The sequence below is a fragment of the Camellia sinensis genome, chromosome 1 (genome assembly GCF_055761805.1).
Source record: "Camellia sinensis isolate YWXY chromosome 1, ASM5576180v1, whole genome shotgun sequence".
Taxonomy (NCBI): domain Eukaryota; kingdom Viridiplantae; phylum Streptophyta; class Magnoliopsida; order Ericales; family Theaceae; genus Camellia; species Camellia sinensis.
In genome coordinates, this window is record NC_138961.1 from 198,794,881 (window position 1) to 198,815,179 (window position 20,299).

General features: G+C 32.0%; 1 protein-coding gene across 3 annotated transcripts; it reads right to left on the reverse strand.

The window, feature by feature from the left end:
• Positions 1-516: 516 nt before the first annotated feature.
• LOC114300013 (protein ALP1-like) lies at positions 517-8,557 on the reverse strand. 3 transcript variants are annotated; one of them, XM_082892053.1, is made up of 8 exons: positions 8,292-8,557; positions 8,089-8,121; positions 7,880-7,921; positions 4,727-5,098; positions 3,519-4,645; positions 1,591-2,122; positions 1,284-1,515; positions 517-1,200 (listed from the first exon to the last, which is right to left on the reverse strand). In XM_082892053.1, the coding sequence occupies exons 5-8, from the start codon at positions 3,614-3,616 to the stop codon at positions 920-922; spliced, it is 1,143 nt and encodes a 380-aa protein (XP_082748179.1). In that variant the 5' UTR covers positions 3,617-4,645; positions 4,727-5,098; positions 7,880-7,921; positions 8,089-8,121; positions 8,292-8,557; the 3' UTR covers positions 517-919. The 3 variants fall into 3 exon arrangements, with proteins under 3 accessions (XP_082748179.1, XP_082748188.1, XP_082748186.1); XM_082892062.1 differs by having other exon boundaries at positions 8,292-8,541; XM_082892060.1 differs by lacking the exon at positions 8,292-8,557 and having other exon boundaries at positions 8,089-8,283.
• Positions 8,558-20,299: the final 11,742 nt, after the last annotated feature.

Here is a 20,299-nt window from a genome sequence, read left to right on the forward strand (position 1 = left end):
GTGATAGGTTAGTTAATAATAAGTGAATTGACACGCCACTTAAATGCTTGACCACTGAATAACAAGCCTCATCTTGTGGGCTCTCTTCTATTAATTCTTGAGACTTATATATTTTCCTTTTTTTCTTTTTAATTTGGAGTCACTACAACTCCTTACATTATAAGATTCTACTGGGCCTCCGTGGGAGAGTAGTTTATAAGCCTGTTTATTAATTTTTTGATTTATTTTAGTCATGTTATCTCTTTATTTTTAACACATTATTTCATAATAGGTAAGGTAGCGTTTGGTAACGTTTACGTTTTCAGTTTATATTTACAAAAATTTTATAAACTGGTTTTTGTTTATTTTTTGAAAAACATAAATAATAAACTCGTTTGGTTTGGACAAAATGTTTAAAAATTTTTGAAAACATAAACTAAAAAACATATTTGTTAAGGCCTAATTTTTTTTTTTTTTAATTTTTTTTTAATTTTTTTAATTTTTAAATTTTTTTTTTAAATTTTTTTTTGACAATAGGATCATACACATTATCCATAATAATCATATTGATACAATACCAACCATAGATAAATTTAATAACCATAATAAACCATAATGTTCATAACAACTTACAAACCATAATAATAACATCTCAATTCTTCCACAAACCATAAAAAAAACATCTTCCACAATCTATTATATGCATAAATAATATTTCAATTGTTTCCGAGAGATTCCCAAATTTGACCAGCAATTTGATTCCTTACATCAGACATGTGACGTAATTGAGGTTGACTAATGTCTAAGTCAATTGGTTGCTGAGAACTACTTCCTGCATGTGTCGAGCTGCTACTATCACCTCCACTAGGCCCATTATCTTCAACGATACGATCTGGATTGGCCCATTCAGCGAACAATGTGTCATTTTGAGAATGTGTCCTTATCCAGTTGTGTATTGTACAGCATGCAATGGGGATGTACTCTGCGTCTTAGTTGAATACGGAGGCATGTCTCTCAAAATTGGAAAACGAGCCTTCAAGACACCGAAGCATCTCTCAATCACATTGCGCAGTGAGGAGTGTCGGTAATTGAACATTTGCTTCTTGTTTCTTGGTTGTCGACGTTGATTACGAAACTCATTTAGATGGTACCTCTCACCACGGTATGGCGATAAAAAGCCAGGCATATTTGTATAACCCGAGTCGACAACATAGTATTTATCTGTTCAACATGTATGTATCTATTATTATGGGTTGACAAAAGAATATTCATTATAAATTAACAAAATGCCATATAATACGTACCTGTTGGTGGCATTGGAAATAAATTTGTTGGATCATGTACGGTTTCAATGAACACTCTTGAATCATTTGCAGTGCCCTCCCAACCGGCCAATACATACGTAAATCGCATATCAAATGAGCAAACACACATTACATTTTGTGTTGTAACTGTATGCTTACCCCGATATGGTATTTGCTCTGATGCTGGCACCCTTGCAGATATGTGGGTACCATCAATTGCTCCAACACAATCCTATTTGACAAATGACTTTAATAATGCAGGATATTTTACTAAAATTTATATTTCAAATATTCTGTTAGTGATTACCTTAAAAAAAGGATAGAAGCGTGGATTATGTCGAATTTCTGCAGGCACCTCATCAAAATCTGGAGGCCTTATAACTTGTTTACCAAGCCTACACACTGCCTTCAAGACTCGGTTGAAGTATTTGGAGATGGTTTGGCCAGAATGTTGGAATCGCTCTTGGACAACACTATTTCGTTCGTTGTGACCAATTGTTAGCAAAAATATACAAACTTGCTCTTGGACAGTCAGATAACGTGAGTGTTCCAGTTTACCATATACCTTAAGTGCCTCGCACAAATTAATAAATACATCTGGTTCCATTCTGAAATTTTCCTTGGACCTTCTTTCATGGCCATTCAATATTTCTAATACGTAGTCATGTCCTTGTAATATGGACGTTCGGCATGGTCTAGGTTGAAGGTAAGTATTACAATACTCATGTAGTGCTACACACACCAGAAATTGTATATTTTCATCGTCACTGTCTGAGTCAAAACTCAAATCAAGAGCATGCATCGGCTCCATATATATCACTGTGATATAGTGCTGACCCCTTAAAAACAAAAGTATTAGTGATAATGAAAATACATGACATAATGGTCACACAATAATTTTTTCTTTCATTGAATTTTTTTCGGTTTGGTAACCATTTTGTTTGGTCCAATTCAAATGTTGGCTCCATATATTTTAATTTCATATCACTTTAAAATAATTAAAATAGCCCACATCTAGTGATGTCCAATTCAAATGTTGGCTCCAATTTATTATTACAACAAGTATTAGTGATAAAAAAATAAATCAAGATCAATTTACATTATAATCAAACATATGATATACACCTTTTAAAAAATGTCTCATAGAATTGGCGATCATGCGTATGGTAAGATTATTTTAAATCATAACAAAACAAATAGTGGAGACTTTTAAAGCCAAAGTTTCTAGTCTCTTTCTTTATTGTATGACTGTACCACATTTTCTTTATTTATGCTGTAGACCGAAATAAAGAGAAACATTAAATTTAGTCATCCCCATGCACACATACTCCATATAGTCATCGTTTTTGCAAATTGTTTTTCAATCTATGAAGTGGGTATCTCATCTCTATGTTAATTGGGTAAGCCATCTAATACTACGCTGTTATTTATAGTATTCTTTGTTTGGCTGTGAAGGCAACATTTATCATGTTCACAAAACTGCTGGGTACTCTATCAAAGACCCTCATGGATTTAGATAAATATTTAAAAAAGAAGAAGGGAAATATGAGAATAATGTAAATGAAATGACAAGCCAAACTTTTTTTTTTTTTTTTTTCCAATTCCTCTGTTCCTTTCCTTTTTAAAATTTCTATTCAAATTCGTAATTTAAACACAATGTTAAAAAAAAATAGTTTTTTTTATTTTTTTTTATTTATATTTTTTGTACGTTCATCAAAAAATAAAAACAAAAATCAGAAAATAAAACATAACTGAAGTACCCTGTAATTATACTTACAATGACATAATGTTCATAAAAATAAAAGGATGTTGCTAGCACGATAATCCTGCGAACCATCTTGAAAGTGAAATAATGTCAAATAATTAAATTTTAAATGCATTTTAAATATAGTTCTATATATCTTAATACATGCTTTTTTAACATATATTGAGGTTATTAAAGACTACTCATTAATCAACTATCATTAGCAAAAAAAACTTTTTATAAAAACATGTGAATGATGTTAATAATCCACATCTAGTGATGTTTCATATGACTTCAAAATTGGACCAGATGTTTCATATGACTTCAAAATAATTCATGCCAGAAACCCACATCTAGTGATGTTTCATATGACTTCAAAATTTAGTGAATAATCTAGACACATTGACACATTTCATCGAACAGGTAATGGAAAAAACAATGTTGACAATACAATGACATAAGAATTTTATATAGAAGAAGATCATACATACCTTGCAATGCAGTGTTGAGAATGCAGTGATACAATGTTGACAATGCTTCCTATGTAATGTTGACAATGCAGTAAAAAGAGCATACTACTAACAAACATTATATAGGAGAAAGAGCATTCAATACTTTAACCAACCATAAACTACCATAATAAAAATAGCCTGCATACTAGTACAATATTGTAGCAATAATGGAAAGCCTGCATACCATTTACTCAATTTGATATCTACTCATCTACCCATCTCTTTGCAGTACAATATTAAAAACACCAATAGAATACACCTAACTCTGTTTCCATAATAAATTATTCTGAAAAAAATAAAATAAAAACTACAATACATCAGTTATCCAACAATACAAGCTTGTTCACAGAATACACTAAGTCTGTTACAGCACAAAAGATTATCCAACAATTCAACAGTTACAGTACCAAATATAAACTTCCATAATAAGTCTGTTTCCATAATAAACTACCAAATAAATTAAACAACACAAACACATACCACACTAAATCTGCATTCTCTCAAAGATTAAGGACCCAATCCCTCATCCTACTAGCAGGCATATCAAAAAATACCTCCCTCATTATGGGATCCGATGCAAGCTTGTTCACAGCTTTGGTGTAAGCAGCAGCAGGAATTTCCTCCATACCATGCAATAGTGCCATGCACTCTTTCAGTAATGAACGTGATGGAGTAGAGCCACCTTCAATTGAACCACTGTCATCGCCAACATTAGTAACTGAAGCACTTGTGAAACGCTTTTCCATTAGGTCCACCTTCCTCTTGCTATTTTCACTCATTTCTTTGAGTGCTTCAGAAATATTAGCTTGAAAAGAGCTCCTCTTCTTACTCTTTTTACCTCCCATTTTGCTCTTGCCTTTGCCCTTGCCCTTGCCCTTGCCCTTGCCTTGGCCATCTCCATTTTCATTATCACTATCAATTTGCAATGCATCTAACTCCTCATTCTTTACCTTAAATTCAGGATCAGAACTGGCACTACTTTCAGAAGGTGATTTGGTGGAAGGAAAAGCTAGTTTACCAGTTGCGGATGTGTCTCCTAAGATACGAGACAACTCATGGTAGTAAACCATCCCTTTCTTCCTAAACCTCTTTGCATGGGTATTAACCTACAAATCAATGAATTTGAAGTTAACATGAAGAATTCTCTAATTACATGTAGTAAAGAAAATGCAAAAAGTTAATTAAACCTTGTAAAGGGCTTCCCAAACGTCATCCGGTGCAGTGATAGTAAGTCGCTGGCTATCCCAACCAACACCAGTATGCTTCAGTAATGATGTAAATTTGTTGAACATAATACGCAGCTGATTGTATTTGTTCCGAAGCTGGTCTGTGTTATACTTGTATTGGGTTTTCGCGTTCATTTGATCTCTCAACCTATTCCAAGCTTGTTTCGTGAATGTTCCAGTTATTTTACTCTTCTTGGTTTTCACCTCCTCATCCATAAGGGTAACGAAAAGAGCCTCATTTGCCTGAGGCCATGGACTACTGTTTTCTCTACCAACTTCAACAACATCATCATCATCAATGGGGAGATCATAATGTATTGTTGATGCCATTACCTAAATATTTATATTTATTCATAGATAAACAAATTTCAAAAAAATATGAGTCAAATAAAATGAAGACACATTGAAGAATAAACAGCAGTTTAAACAAATTTCAAAAAAATATAAGTCAAATAAAATGAAGAGACATTGAAGAATAAATAGCAGTTTAAATATCCTGTGGGTTGGTATATTTACTGAGAAATGAATTATGGATCTGTTTTCTTCAATCACAAAAATTTCTGACAACTTTGTTGGTAAAAAGTTCAAGAAAGTGTCCAGTTTGAGGAAGGTAAGTAAAAATCCAAACATCCATTTTTAGTTTTAACGTAGTTGGTCCCAAGGAAGAAAAGTTTTGAGCATCCCATTTGGAGAAAAAGTTAATTTATGAACTCAATGGAGTCCACTCAACTCAACAAAGCCTCATTCAACTACTACGTGTTGGCTACATACGTCCAGTTTTGCCAACCTGTTCAATTAGTTGTCAACATAATGTTGAAAACAAGAAATATGGAAAAGAAATATATGAAACAGAGAGATGCAAGCTCATGCAATCCCATAAGCATTCTTTTGACACCACATTTATTTTCATCATGCATAAAAGGTTATTTTCATGCATGTATCACAATATAACATATGAGAGGAAAACATTCTTCCAATGGCTATTACCTTTAAAGCCACGATGGACAATTGGAATATCATGACCCGGCCAACAAAAAAAAAAAAAAAAAAAGAAGAAGAATAGACATACGAAAAATATTAACAAATGCCAATGTCAAAACAAGATATATGCAAGCATTTACCAAATTTGCATGCATATGTAGCCTATTTCTGCAGGTCTCTGGAGAGAATTAAACAGAAAACAATAGAAATATTACTACATCCACAAAAGATAAACAAAATGTGAATAGAACAGTATAAAAAAATAATAAATAAATAAATAAATAAAACGTAGTAAGACTGGAACTATAGAGAATATGATTCAACATAGGGCAGATGGAGAAAATGGATTCCTACAAGGCTTTTTGAAGTTTGCAAACAAGCTAATAAATGCACTAGTTTCTGCTTTGAAACCAAGACTAATTATCTCCATTATATTTAGGATTGATTTGCAACCTTCAACCCAAAGAAAAAAGTGATTCAGAAGGCACATGCCAACTAATTGCTACAGCATTCTTAATATCAAATGTTACTTTGGCTAACTCAAATACCAAAGAGTGTTACAGCATTCTGACAATTCTACATTTTACTCTCCATCAATTGAACTAAATATTGTTAATATAATTCTTAATTATTCATAATTTCACAAAAATGCAGGGTTATTAGAAGTCACTAGGTTGCTTGCTGCATAGTTGATGTATATCCTTTTCCGGGAAAAAGAAGTGACTTTTTCGAGCATCAGTTTTCTTATTGGTTCCTTTCATTTTCTTCTATTGGGGTTTGGCTTTGTATATGTGTTCTAATGTATATTATTATTCTCTTTAGATTTAAATAACCGAAATATGTACTATGGGAATCCTTATGGCTTTCCTTTTGAGACACTTTACAGACAGCTGTGAGAATGTAGAGGCAACCTTATTAACTTTGATTTTAATTATAATTAAATTAATCCGGATGTGATCTTGAATCACATATGAATTTCGGATATCATACATGTGGGCATATGATTGTTAAGAAGCATAAAGTTTTGAAAGGCCTAATCCTGATTACAACAACATAAACAAAGTCTAGGATGGGCGATAGGGATGATGCTGTAGGTTGGCTTAACCTAGCGTAGTCTCATTTCAAAGCTCAAGATCTAAACTCTCATTTCAAAGCTCATGATTTCAAAGCTCATCATAGGGATGATGCAAAGCTCAAGATCTAAACTCTCATTTCAAAAAAAAAAAAAAATTAAGATCTAAACTTGGATACTAGATTGTATCAGTGCATGTGTGCATGGGTACACGTACGTCCAGGGAATTGGGCAACCTGTATTGAATGGATCTTTGTGTAATGACATACGCTGCAGTTAAAGAAGAGGAAGAACCAAGATCGATCATTGATGCTACTGTCAACTGATACATGCCACTTCTTGGACCTTGAAGCTGGCAGTAGTGGTAACTCCTTTTATAAAATTTCATATTACATCCTTCTCTGCTTCAACTTCATTCCCTGTTTTCACCATAGTTTACTTGTTTGTGTTCTTATGGCTTGGAACTCTATTCAAAGAGACCGGAGTCCATTTTATCATCAATAATTCCCCCAGGATCACCAATTTTATACTTCATTGAGTTGTCATCTTCATCGTCGTAGTCACCATAATGGTCTTCTTTCTCCTAGGGCAAAGCATCAAGGACATTGATTTGGTATAAATTACCAATGGTTTCATAAATTTGAATTTCTTGCCCACAGAACAAACCACTTTGTGACAAAGCAAAGCAAAATCCATATTTGCCAATAATCCATATCCACATATTATATAAGGAAAATGGGGTTTTTAATTTTGAGAACTCTAGAAATATATTTTCAGTTCTAATGCTCAAGTCTTGACAACAATCTGATTTCATGTCTATGGCACAGGTTAATCAGGGCTCCTTCCAAGGTCCTACAGATTAGGTTTTCCCAAAGCAGAATAGATTTCTAGTTCAGAAAAAAAAAAAAAAAAGATTTGTAGCACAGATCTACAACCAACAAAAAAAAAGAGATTTCTGCAGAACATATTTCTGGTTCGGGAAAAAAATTGCAGAACAAATTATAGTACAGATCTACGAAATGTACCACAGATCTACAACCAACCATGAAAGAGAAACTGACCTGAGAGTGAGATCGATGTGGTTCGGAGATTTTGCAAAAAATCTGCAAAATAAATTTGTCGTTTCAGAAAAAAAAAAAAAAAAAAAACCACCATGGTAGCTCTACAAAAATCTGAGATCATTTTGTTGCCATCGAAGCTGCCATCAAATCGATTTCATGACAGATCTATTAACCTACAAACCATAGCAAGAGAGAGAGAAGAAACATACCTAAGATCAATTTGTTGACAGATCTACAAAGATCTGCATGTTTGCAACATAATGTTTTAGAAAAGAAAACAAAAATCGAAGAGAAGAGAGGGGAGACAGAGAGAGAAGAGAGGAGAGGGGAGACAGACAAAGCTCGGTGAACACAGAGAAGAGAGGGGAGACAGAGAGAGAAGAGAGAGAGAAGAGAGGGGAGAGAGACAAACCTGATCTGTGAAGTTCGTGAACATAAATGAGGTGGATGAAGATGAGATATTACCGTTGGACAAAATAAATGAATGAGGTGGAGGAAGATGATATATTTTAACGTTGGTGCTGCGGAGATTTGAACCGAGATCAAGACGCCCACAATTAAGTTACTGTAGCTCCGCTACAGTAACTTCCGCTACAGTGCCAGTTTATTAAATTAGCCAAAACAGGTTTTTTCTGTTTCCGTTTTTTGGGTAAGATTTATAAACTGGAAGCCGAATTATAAATCAATTTTTTTACCAAACGAGTTTTTATCATAATTTTTTAAATTTTTGTAAATATAAACTGTAAACTGAAAATAAAATGGTTACCAAACATACCCTAAAAAATCAATTTATTTAACAATTTCTAAACAATCCTTAATATTAAAAATGAGCAATACTAGTAACAATCTTAATAAAAACATACATGGCCAAATATCAATGAATATTTAAATATCATTATGCCCCCTTTTGTTTTGAGAGATAGAGGTGAGATTGAGATTGAGATGAATGTGGGATTTACTATATGTTGTGTTTGTTTTGAAAGATGGAGAGAGGATTTGTAATCCCATGAAATTAGGATGGACTTTGGTGTTGGAACTGAGATGAAGGAGGTAGAGATGGTATTAAAAAATTAGTCACATGGGATTAGATTTTTTTATTTTTTATTTTTTTATTTACATGTTGGGCCTTTTTTTTTAACATTAATGTTTAATATTTTTTTATTTTTTGTTAAGTAAAAATCATAATTTTATTTGTTTTAATATTTTATATTTCTTTCATAGGGTAATAATTTAACAATCTCCACATTAACAACTACCATCAAAATAAACACAATTTTACTTAATTACCTCACTATCAATCCCCTCCATTCTACCCATAAAAACAAACGGGGCCTATTTGTTTACTACCAATTAAATTTGTGCTCTTGTATTTTTAATAAATTTTTTGATAAAATTGATAGTATTATAGAATTATACATTAAAAATTATGTTTCCAAACTCAAGTACTCTAAAATTTTGGAGATCATTTTCATATCACAGTGCATTTTATCACGTTAGCATGTTTTGTTTCAATATATTTTTTACTCATCGAAATTTATCAACAAAACTACGGCCCCGTTTAGTAAAGCTGTAGGAAAATAATTATACCTTATACCTTAACAGCTCATAACTTATAACTGTGAATATAAACTGATTTTTGATTTATAAATTAAGCTTCTCCTCCCCCACTCAAAGAATAAGTTGATTTTTGACTTACAAAAAGTTATAAGCTGTATTGTTAAGCTGAACCAAACACATCAAAATAGCTTATATTAAACTAAAAATTAAAATAAGCTGGAAATAAGCCCTACCAAACGGGGCTTACGTATTGAGATGAGCTCAGAATACGCCCACAACTCTCTCAACTAATCCTCCAATCCGATTAATAAACTAAAGAAAAGAATTAGCCTTAGCCCTCGATTGGCATAAATTAAACAGGACTTTTTGGTTAAAATAATCACAAAAGACAAAATAAGTTTTTTAATTTAATAAAATAAAATATCACATTCAAATTATAATTATTCACAAAAGTCAAAAAAGTCAAAAAATCTATCTCAAACGAGATTTTTTAACCCCAGACTAAAATAGTCAAAAAGTCAACACACATTCCAAATGAACCTTACTCTTTTTTTTCTTTTTCTTTTTTCTTTCTTCCAACACAAATCTTGGACTTAGAGCATCCTCATCAGACTCCTTATAATAGTTTTTTTTGCTAAATTAAGGGGTTGATTCTACAAAAATCCTTCCTCACCAGGTCCCTTATACAATCCCTTAAATTTAGGATTGCTACAGCCACTTCCTATTTCTAGGGAGCCATTGTAGCTCTCTCATATATAATAGTAATCGTCCACCCTGATGTCCCAGATGAAGTGATATGGGCAAAACTTGCTTCACTGGTCATCCCATCGGTCGATCGCGCCCCTGCTTTTGTAGCTCTTTCTTCTTCTGCTTTCTTCTGTGTCTGTTTAATTATTTTATTATTAAAAAAAATATTCATATTTAAAAACAATTAAAAAGATTAATTTAATAGAATAAAAAAAAATAGGGAGTTTGTTGGGAGAAGTAGTTGAAAAAATAATTCCTAAAATATAGAATGAATTTTTTAATAACATTTTAAGATAAAATATAAGTAAGCTGTTGAGGATGCTCTTAGGCAAATAGTTATACTACTTATCACCTAATAAACTGAGAGCTTGTTCTTTTTTTCTTTTTTTTTTGGCTTGGACAAACAGAAAGTTTATGACACTAAAAAATTATCATAAATTTTATATCAATGATTTATATTGAAAATTAATAATGTTAACATAAATTTCAGAACATAAACCTTACACTTTGGATCATTTACCATGTGTATTATCAAGAAATCAAGACAAAATGACATACCTGAATCCATTGATGAACGGTTAAACGGAAGCGTGATTATCAATGAACTCTTTGTTATTGATTATGTTATTGCCTTCTAATCCTTTCCCCTTTGGTGCCTTATGTTTCTTCTTGAGAGGATTTAAGAAAAAAATGGCAGTGTTCTTATTTTTCACCTTGGGAAGGAATAGGGACCATAACCTTTTAAAGGTTGTAATTGGTTTTCAAAACTGAAAAGTTGTGGAAGTTCAAAAGGTATGAAAACCAACTTTAACCATTATTGGTTTTAATTTCTATTTATTGGTTTTCAAAACTGAAAGGTTGTGGAAGTTCAAAAGGAATGAAAACCAACTTTAACCAATATGTTTTAATTTCTATTTCTGCCCCTCATAGAAATAGAAATTATACAATTAGTATCTACACATTAGGTCCATAACACATATACCCTTAAGCCTATTAACTAAATTGAATCACTTAAATTGTAGGCTTCTTATAAATGATAACACCACATTTAATTATGTGGTCCCATTGAGACATTATCTAACAATCTCCCACTGGACCATATATGTATCCTGAAAAATGTGCTTAACTTTAATGAGCTCAGAAATTTGTTATCATAACTTGAGGGTATCCAAACAATCTTGTCCATTAACTATATTAATATAGGATCAAAGCGGTCTTCGTTACATCAATTGTAACTCGACCCACCAATGGTCACGTATACTAATACAGCTAAATGACATAGATCAATCATGGATCCGTAGCATGGAAATTACATGTGATGTGATCCATACATGCCTATTTCCAACTGGTCCTACTTAACTTTATTGAGATCAATTCTTCACAATACGTAACAGAGCGTAATAAACTGAATATTTCATTTCTGCAGAAATTAATCTAATTACATAGATAAAACTTAAGGCTAACATAAAGCAGTAATATAAATACAAACTCCCACTAAACCAGAATGTTCTCAAATAGAACAACACCCATCTGAGCAATGTGCTCATGAAAGACCTTGGGTGATAGTCCCTTCGTAAGTGGATCCGCTATCATGGAGTTTGTCCCAATGTGCTCTATGGAAATCTGTCCACTCTCCACTTATGAGAGTTGGAACTTTCCATGGCTTGACGAAAGTTGATTGAATCATCTTTTGACATTCCATTTTCTACCTCATGTTCTTGGAGATATACAATATAATCATCTGAAAATGCAAATCTCCTTTCTCTGGTGGATCGCCTTAATGGCACAGATTCTTGAGGTTGAGGTTGTAGAGTTTGTTCCTCAGGAACAATTACCTCATCTTGAATGGGGGTTTGACCTATATTATCTTGAACAACATTGTCTGGTTGAGGATCCGAAATTACTTCTCGAGCAATGACAGGTATAGGAACCTGTGATTGGTCAAAAGTAGTAGTAGGAAGTGGGATTACTCCTGCTTCCTCCTCAAACACAATGTCTCTAACTGGATTTCTCCCCCCAAACTCAACATCCTCAAAAAATGTTGCAATTCTCGTCTCAAATATTGACCTATTTGTGGGATCATAAAACTTGTAACCCCGTAAATAAAAGGAATAAACAATTATGCTCACATTAAGTTACCAAATAGATAATCTCTAAATAAATTAATTTAATGACAACATCTCAAGATACCTAGCACAACATTAATACCAAGCCTTTGGGTAGTGATATTAACTGTAAGTGGTATTCTTGTTGTAATGATCAAACATTGACAATAAGTTATGTCAAATAACAAATCTATTTTTTGATGGATTTATTATTCACATTAGGTTTTCTTGACAATTGGCACATGTTTATCACCACAAAATGTGTGTGTAATTCTGCCAAGTCTTAATCATGTCTTTGGACCGATAAATACCCGCATGAGATACACAGACATGAACTTCAAAACATTCCATATAAAACAATCTAGACAAGAGAGATCACTTTTGTGACATCTTGTTTGAATTGACTTATATTGAGAGTGTTAGAAAATTAAATTTCTGTAGACGTTGTATGAAATTACATTAAATTTAAAGATTTCTAAATTTGTGACCCCGTATATGTTATATATTCTGCAGCAATTCCAATTATATATATACATATATAAATAGAATTGACGGGTCCAAAAAACAAATAGTTTTTTTTTTTTTTATGATGTTCAAAATTAAACCGATCAAATCGCAAGATATATCTATATATCTATATATATATATATATATATATAAATACATGATGTTCATCCATTTGAGAAAAAAAAACTGCCCACCGAATCATTTTACAATTCCAGAAAACAGATTGCCATTTTCACAGAACAAAACAGGAAAAAAAAAATTTACATCCATAAGAAAATTCAGAATCTGATTCCAGGAAACTAAATAGAATGAATAAAACATATCAATTCTGATAAGAGACATGATATGCATGCTCTGATACCAATTGTTAACATAAATTTCAGAACATAAACCTTACACTTTGGATCATTTATCATGTGTATTATCAAGAAATCAAGACAAAATGACATACCTGAATCCATTGATGAACGGTTAAACGGAAGCGTGATTATCAATGAACTCTTTGTTATTGATTATGTTATTGCCTTCTAATCCTTTCCCCTTTGGTGCCTTATGTTTCTCCTTGAGAGGATTTAAGAAAAAAATGACAGTGTTCTTATTTTTCACCTTGGGAAGGAATAGGGACCATAACCTTTTAAAGGTTGTAATTGGTTTTCAAAACTGAAAGGTTGTGGAAGTTCAAAAGGCATGAAAACCAACTTTAACCATTATTGGTTTTAATTTCTATTTATTGGTTTTCAAAACTGAAAGGTTGTGGAAGTTCAAAAGGAATGAAAACCAACTGTTAGGTTTTTATTCTTGGCAATCCCGTTTGACAAAACTCCTTTCAGATGTATTTATTTTCGCACTTTTATTTTAGTGAGGCTATAGGTTTATTAGATGCGAATCCAAACCCGAATCGAACCATGCAGAGAAGTTTGTGATGTTAATGCTTTCAAGATTGCCAGTTCGCTGATTATTACGGGAGTCGAGCTGCCCGGTCAGCTCGCGGCCGAAGCAAAATGCAAAATTGCATGTCCGTCGTTGCTCGCTCGAGCCAAGGAATACGCGCTCGAGCCAAGGATTGCGTCCATACAAAAACCTGAAAGAGTGTATTCCTCGCTCGAGCCAAGGATCCGTCGCTCGAGCCAAGGCACTAGTAGAAATCATGAAAAATACACTCCTAGCTCGAGCCAGCAAAGCTTCGCTCGAGCAAGCCTCAGAATCTGAATTTCTCAAGGAGTTTGTTTTCTTCCCAATCTAGGATTACTTTTGGTTCTCTATAAATACTTGGTTTTCTCCCAAAACTAAGGGATTGATTGAACTCCTCCAGATCTTCTTTTTGGTTCTTAAGGATTATATCTGGGGATATTTTGTTAGTTTTCTTTGATGTTTTTATTGAGTATTCAACTCATGATTTAAAGAGAGTACATCAAAGGTTTGGTTTGTTATACACAAAAGAGAGAATTGTTCTTCGGTGGAGTCTGAAGAATTCGAGCCTGAAGCTTCGGCGGATCCTGGAGTGGCTCTTTGGAAAGACAATTCCGAGGTGAAGATGGGGTTGGAAGAGGCACATAGAGGTTGGTTCAATTAGGCGTTGTGGATTCGCTAGGTAATTGAGAGTATACCTGTGTAATTCCTTTAAATCTTCTTAGTGGATTGTTCTTGTGGCTGTTGCCCGTGGTTTTTTTATCACAGTTGGAGGTGTCCAATTGTGATTTTTTCCACGTTAAATAGTTGTGTCTTTTTGTCTTGATTGTTTGATTGGGATTGTTATATTCTGCTTAAAATTGATACATAATCACAAATCAACATCTAGGGGATTTCTAGATTTTTTCACCAACTTTAACCAATATGTTTTAATTTCTATTTCTGCCCCTCATAGAAATAGAAATTATACAACTAGTATCTACACATTAGGTCCATAACACATATACCCTTAAGCCTATTAACTAAATTGAATCACTTAAATTGTAGGCTTCTTATAAATGATAACACCACATTTAATTATGTAGTCCCATTGAGACATTATCTAACAAATAAATTTATATGTGACACTTTAAAAAAATCTCAACAGTTGATGTGAAGTTCTAAAATTTCTCTAATTTTCTGTTTTGAAAATGTAACATTGCTTACAAACAAATGGCTCATCAAACTTATCCTATTCCCTAAAAATTCATTTACCCACTGATTGGGACGTTAAAAATCAAGGAAGTATCAACTCCTATACAAGTTGTCACACCCTCTTTTTAGGGAGAAAAAGAGAGGAATTAAACCAATGAAATGGGAAAAGGACCGAACTAGGGAAGTAACCATCACCACTTGTTCTTCCCATCTTCATCTCAAAGTCATAAAAATAAAATAATATCATAAAAATATGGCGTGACAAGAGGCAAGTTGATAGATAACCCACCAAAAAAAAAAACAAAACAAAACAAAACAAAACAAAAGAAAACAAAAAAAAAAAGACAAGTTGGGCACGTATCTCTTTGACAATATAGTTATAACAGTCTTCTTTTTTTTCACTTCTTTTTTTTTTCTTTATTAAAAATTTAAAAATTTGTGGAAATGAAAAAATGAACATCGAAAAAATGAAATGAAAAATATCTGTTTGGTTGAATTTTTAGAATCTATTTTCTGAAAATTCTCAAAAGTTATTTGGTAAAAAAAATAAAAACATCAAAAACATTCATTATTGTCATATGTTTTCTATTTTTTTGGGGTGAAAATATTTTTTGAAAAAAAGAAAAATTAGTATTTATTTTTGTTAAACTAGTTTCTAAGTTTTCAAAAAATAAAAATAAAAATAAAAATACACTACAAAAAATTAAGGTTTTAAAGACCAAAATATTTTTGTTGCGAAAAGTGTCGTCATTATATTTTTAGCAATGAAAATTGGACATTAGTAATGAATTATTATTTTTTCGGGACCAAATTTTTTGTCTCAAAAAATAAACTATTTTAAGACCAAATTATTTTGTCCCTAAAAGTGTATTTATTACTGACATTTTTAAAATTTTGTAGCTAAAAGCCTTATTTTTGACTTTTCGGGACGACCTTTTAGCGACTATCCTCACAACGAAAGAAATTGGTCCCTAAATGCCTTTTGCAACAAAATCTTCACTTTTAGAGACTAAAAAATTTGATTTCTAAAACTCTTATATATTGTGGTGATAAATTAAAAAACAAGTTTTGAAAACTCAAGCAAAAATAAATTCTTCAAATCAATCACATCATTTATTATTATTATTATTATTATTATTATTATTATTATTATTATTTATTTATTTTAAATTTAGTTTATTTTAGACAGTGAGAGGGAGATTTATGAGCTGAATTGGGCCGTGGTAATGGCCGGACAAATTGTGGGCCGAACACAATTGGGCCGTGGTAGTTTGGGCCTATCCGCAAGGGTTTTGCTTGGTTAAGGCACAGGGCATGTGGGACCAAACTACTTGGCTTGTTGGTGCGGAAACCGGTCTATTGGGAGTTCGGCCGAGATGTCTGCCTGTCTCCATGGGTTCCACGGTTCATGCGTTAGCTCGGCAGGAAGACCGACGGCTAACCAGCTCGACCTACCTCGAGCTCGGCTTGCCGGAATGCAGCCGAGTTCGATTGTACAGGAGCTCGGCGAATGGTTCATTAAGGTATGCCGCGCAGCACGGTCAGGAGAAACCGAGGAGGTTCCGCCGGTCTGCCGAGCTCCGCCGAGGTATCCTAACAGTTTGGTTAGGTGGTGATTGTTGGATTTGTGCTGACAGATAGGATAGCAGCACCAAGTGTCGAGAGACTGATGGGAGTAAATTTGGGACGCAGAAGGTATATAAGCGAGTCTGCGCTCCCATGCCTGGACAAATGAACATTTGGTGAGACATACACTAAACACTCAACACAGTCCTCTCTCTCTCTCTCTCTCTCTCTATCCCTGTGTGTGTGTCTAACTTGATCGTCGGAGGGGTTTTCCGGCCACACACCGCCAGGTAGCTCACCGCCGTTGTGCTCGCAGGTCGATCGGACAGACAGGAGCTTGGAAAAAAGGAATGCGGGTTTGCCTGAATATTTACTCCCCGCACAGACAGCATAGCATTACAATTGAGAATATTAAACCCTAATTACGTCAATCATTTACTTGGAAAGTGGCCTTGGCTAGTTTTCTTTCACTTGATAACAAAATGAAGTGATTTTTTCATGGTGTAGAATCGTTTTCAGATCGTTTTCGGACCAATATTTTTTCCATTTGCATGCCACAAAAGAAAGAGCGTACATAACTCACAACGGATGTGATTTTAGTAATTATGGTCCCATTTTGTAACTGGACAAACAATAATTAGCTTCAAATGGCTCTAATTGGTGCAACACACAATGCTACATTCATCCATCCACATCTTGTTTGACCATATAAAAAAAATAAAAAAATAACAAATTAACGAAATAACCACTTTGATCTTGTCGCATAATGTCCAGTAAGAGTAATCCATAATTCTTGCCTCGTGCTTCCTTTTTCAAAATCCAATAAAATAGGTCCTGTTTGGCAAAGTTTTTTTTCAGTTTATTTTAGCTTTCAGCTTAATTTAAGCTATTTTGATGTGTTTGGTTTAGCTTAACAATACAGTTTATAACTTTTTGTAAGTCAGAAATCAACTTATTCTTTGAGTGGGGCAAGAGAAGCTTATTTTATAAGTCAGAATCAGCTTATGTTTATAGTTATAAGTTATAAGCTGTTAAGGCATAAGCTATAAGCACTTTTCCACAGCTCTACCAAACAGGGCCATAATCATTAATTAGCAGTTGGTCCTTACAATGCACGTGTTTTTTTTAATAAATTATATAAAATTTATTTAAAAAATTAAATATAAATATATTATAATTAGATTATCATATAATAATTTTATATGATATATATATATATATAAAATTATAAAAATATTCTTAATTAAATTAAAATATCAACTATATAAAAAAATTCAACGACGACTAATCAAGAAATAATAACATAACAATATTAAACCCAAAAAGAAAAAATAATAAAAACATTTAAATGATAGATACATCTCAGTGTATGAAGTGATTAATCATCTGTAATATGATTTTAAAACATAAAAGAACTTATTGTTTAATAATTAAAAAAGTAATTCAAGCAGTAAATCTAAACTTTAGAAGTTCGTCAAGAGTATCATTGTTGTGCAAGTTTTTCCTCCTGTGAATTGTGATTATATAAAATAATGTAGAAAAAGAAGTATAATTTCATATTTAGAATCACTATTAAATTTAAACAATAAATCCATAATATAGAATTTGTATTGGATATAGAATAATGCACGAGAAAATAAGAAGAAAAAAAAAAAGACAATTTAGTATTAAAAAAAAATCTTAATACCCTTAAAAGAATTAAGAAGAAAAACGTGAAACGTAAAATTGATATTGAGTTTGTAGATTATCTCATAATAAAATATATGAAAAAAAAATATTTGTCAAATAGAATCTATATAAAATAGGTAAAGTTAGTATAATTTAAATTAGATTTCAGTTTGTGTAAAACTCTATATGTAATTAAAAAAATACATGTTAAGGTAACTTTTAGAAAAAAATAAGCTCATATAATCTGCCACTTAAATATGAAAAAAAATAATACTTTTAATAATATATATATATATATATATGATTTGATGTTTAGTGTGAGGCCTCAAAAAACCAAAAATACAACCAACAAGAGTTTATTTTTATTACATTTTATTTTTTGTTTCATCCTTTAAGGTTCATGAAGCTGTAATTTCTCCATTGGCAGACCATGAATGTCATTTTGCGTGGGGGGGGGGGGGCATAAAAGAAGAAAAATAAATAAATTTAAATAATAATAATAAAAATGTTGTGGAAGATAAAAACATGCTATGACACTTAATGAAATAAATTAAAATCAAATCCAAGAGGCTGATGCACGTAATGATAAAAAGGGCTTAACTGGAGGTCTTAATAGGTAAATTTATTATTTAATAGATCTTGTGAGAATTAATGATAATTTTTTTATCAAAACTATTAAAAAAACGTCACTAATAATTAATTTTCAACGATAGTTAAAAAATTGTTACAAAAAATATCATTAATTATAAATTTAGCAACTGTTTAAAAAAAATCATCACAAAGAAAGACTAATTTTTAACTTTATCGACAGTTTAAAAAATTCGTCATAGAAAAATATCATTAATTGTAAATTTTAGTGACAATTTATAAAAATCGTAATAAAAAAGAGTCCCTAATTGTCAATTTTTAGTGACATGTAAAAAATCGTCAAAAAAATATTTTTAGTGACGATTTTATTAAGATTTATTTTTAATAAGGCTTTATAGAAATTAAATAGATTTATTAGTAATTTACCCTAATAAATAACTGAATATAACCGGTAATGCTGTCCCATCGTGACATGAAATTTGTTTCACTTGTATGATCCATGTTTGAGAAGTGGTTAATATAGGAAAAAAATAAACTATGCCTCCGTTTGGGAAGTGGGTTGGCTTTTTGACTTTTTGGCTTTTTTGGCTATTTTAGCCTGGGCTAAAAAGCTTGGTTTGTGAAGGGCTTTTTGGCTTTTTGGCTTTTTTGACTTTTTTTGTGAGAGAAGAATGTAATGATTATAGGTTGGATGTGATGTTTTGTTTGTTATGGCTAAAATAGCCTATTTTGTTTTTTGTGGCTAAAATAGCCAAAAAAGCCTGAAAAAGCCCTTGCCAAACAGAGGCTATATTTTTCAAATATAGTTAAAAAGTTAAAAAATTAATTAATTATGCCAAAAGTCTGAAGCTAATTATATTTTTTTCAAATCTCAAGAAATATAAGTGTAATTTATCCAAAATGCAAATAGAGTAATTTGAACGAAACAATCTACTTAACAAAAAATTCCACCATTTAACATATGTAATCAAAATTATTTTTGAAGTTAGGTCTGTGTCCGTAATATTAGGATGATTGTTCAGTAGCTCCAAGACATGTGAAATCAAGAATATCTAATAATTTCTCTTAAAACTTACTAAAATTTAGTATGCATATATATCCTCAAAATGAAGATAAGGAGCCTTTCCACTAGATTCCAGAGCTAAGAAGGCACTTGATTTTTTTGGGAGTGGAAGAGAAACTCTTATTTATGTGGTAAATATTGCAACCTATATAATAAATACTAGTGGTCAGAAAAATTTAAGGAGAAAATGTATATGTAGCCAATGTATGGAGTCATTTGGTTTAAAAGTTAAAAGTCAATTTTTAATTTATTTTTGGTCATATAATTTTTCACATAAAAAAAGTTTTAAAAAAATTAATTTTTAATCATCTTCTTAAAATACCTCACAATTCACCATTCACAGGTTCAAACTCCAAATCTTGCCCATAAAAAAAAAAATTATCAAACCCTAAATCTATTCAAATAAAGTTATGCTTAAATTCTTACTTGACCTGCATATAACCAGAATGGCATTGTTATATTTTATTAATTTTGAGCTGTCATTTCATCACCAATACTTGTGATTAATTGTTTCAA

What these genes read in the sequence shown, in the direction of transcription:
- LOC114300013 (XM_082892053.1), bottom strand. Translation starts at nt 3,616, where the DNA reads ATGTTTGTTAGTAGTATGCTCTTTTTACTGCATTGTCAACATTACATA. An exon ending in TCTCAACACTGCATTGCAAG is followed by an intron (nt 2,123 to 3,518) that starts GTATGTATGATC and finishes TTTGTTTTTAAG; the next exon opens with GGGTCAGCACTATATCACAG. An exon ending in ATTTCCAATGCCACCAACAG is followed by an intron (nt 1,201 to 1,283) that starts GTACGTATTATA and finishes CATGTTGAACAG; the next exon opens with ATAAATACTATGTTGTCGAC.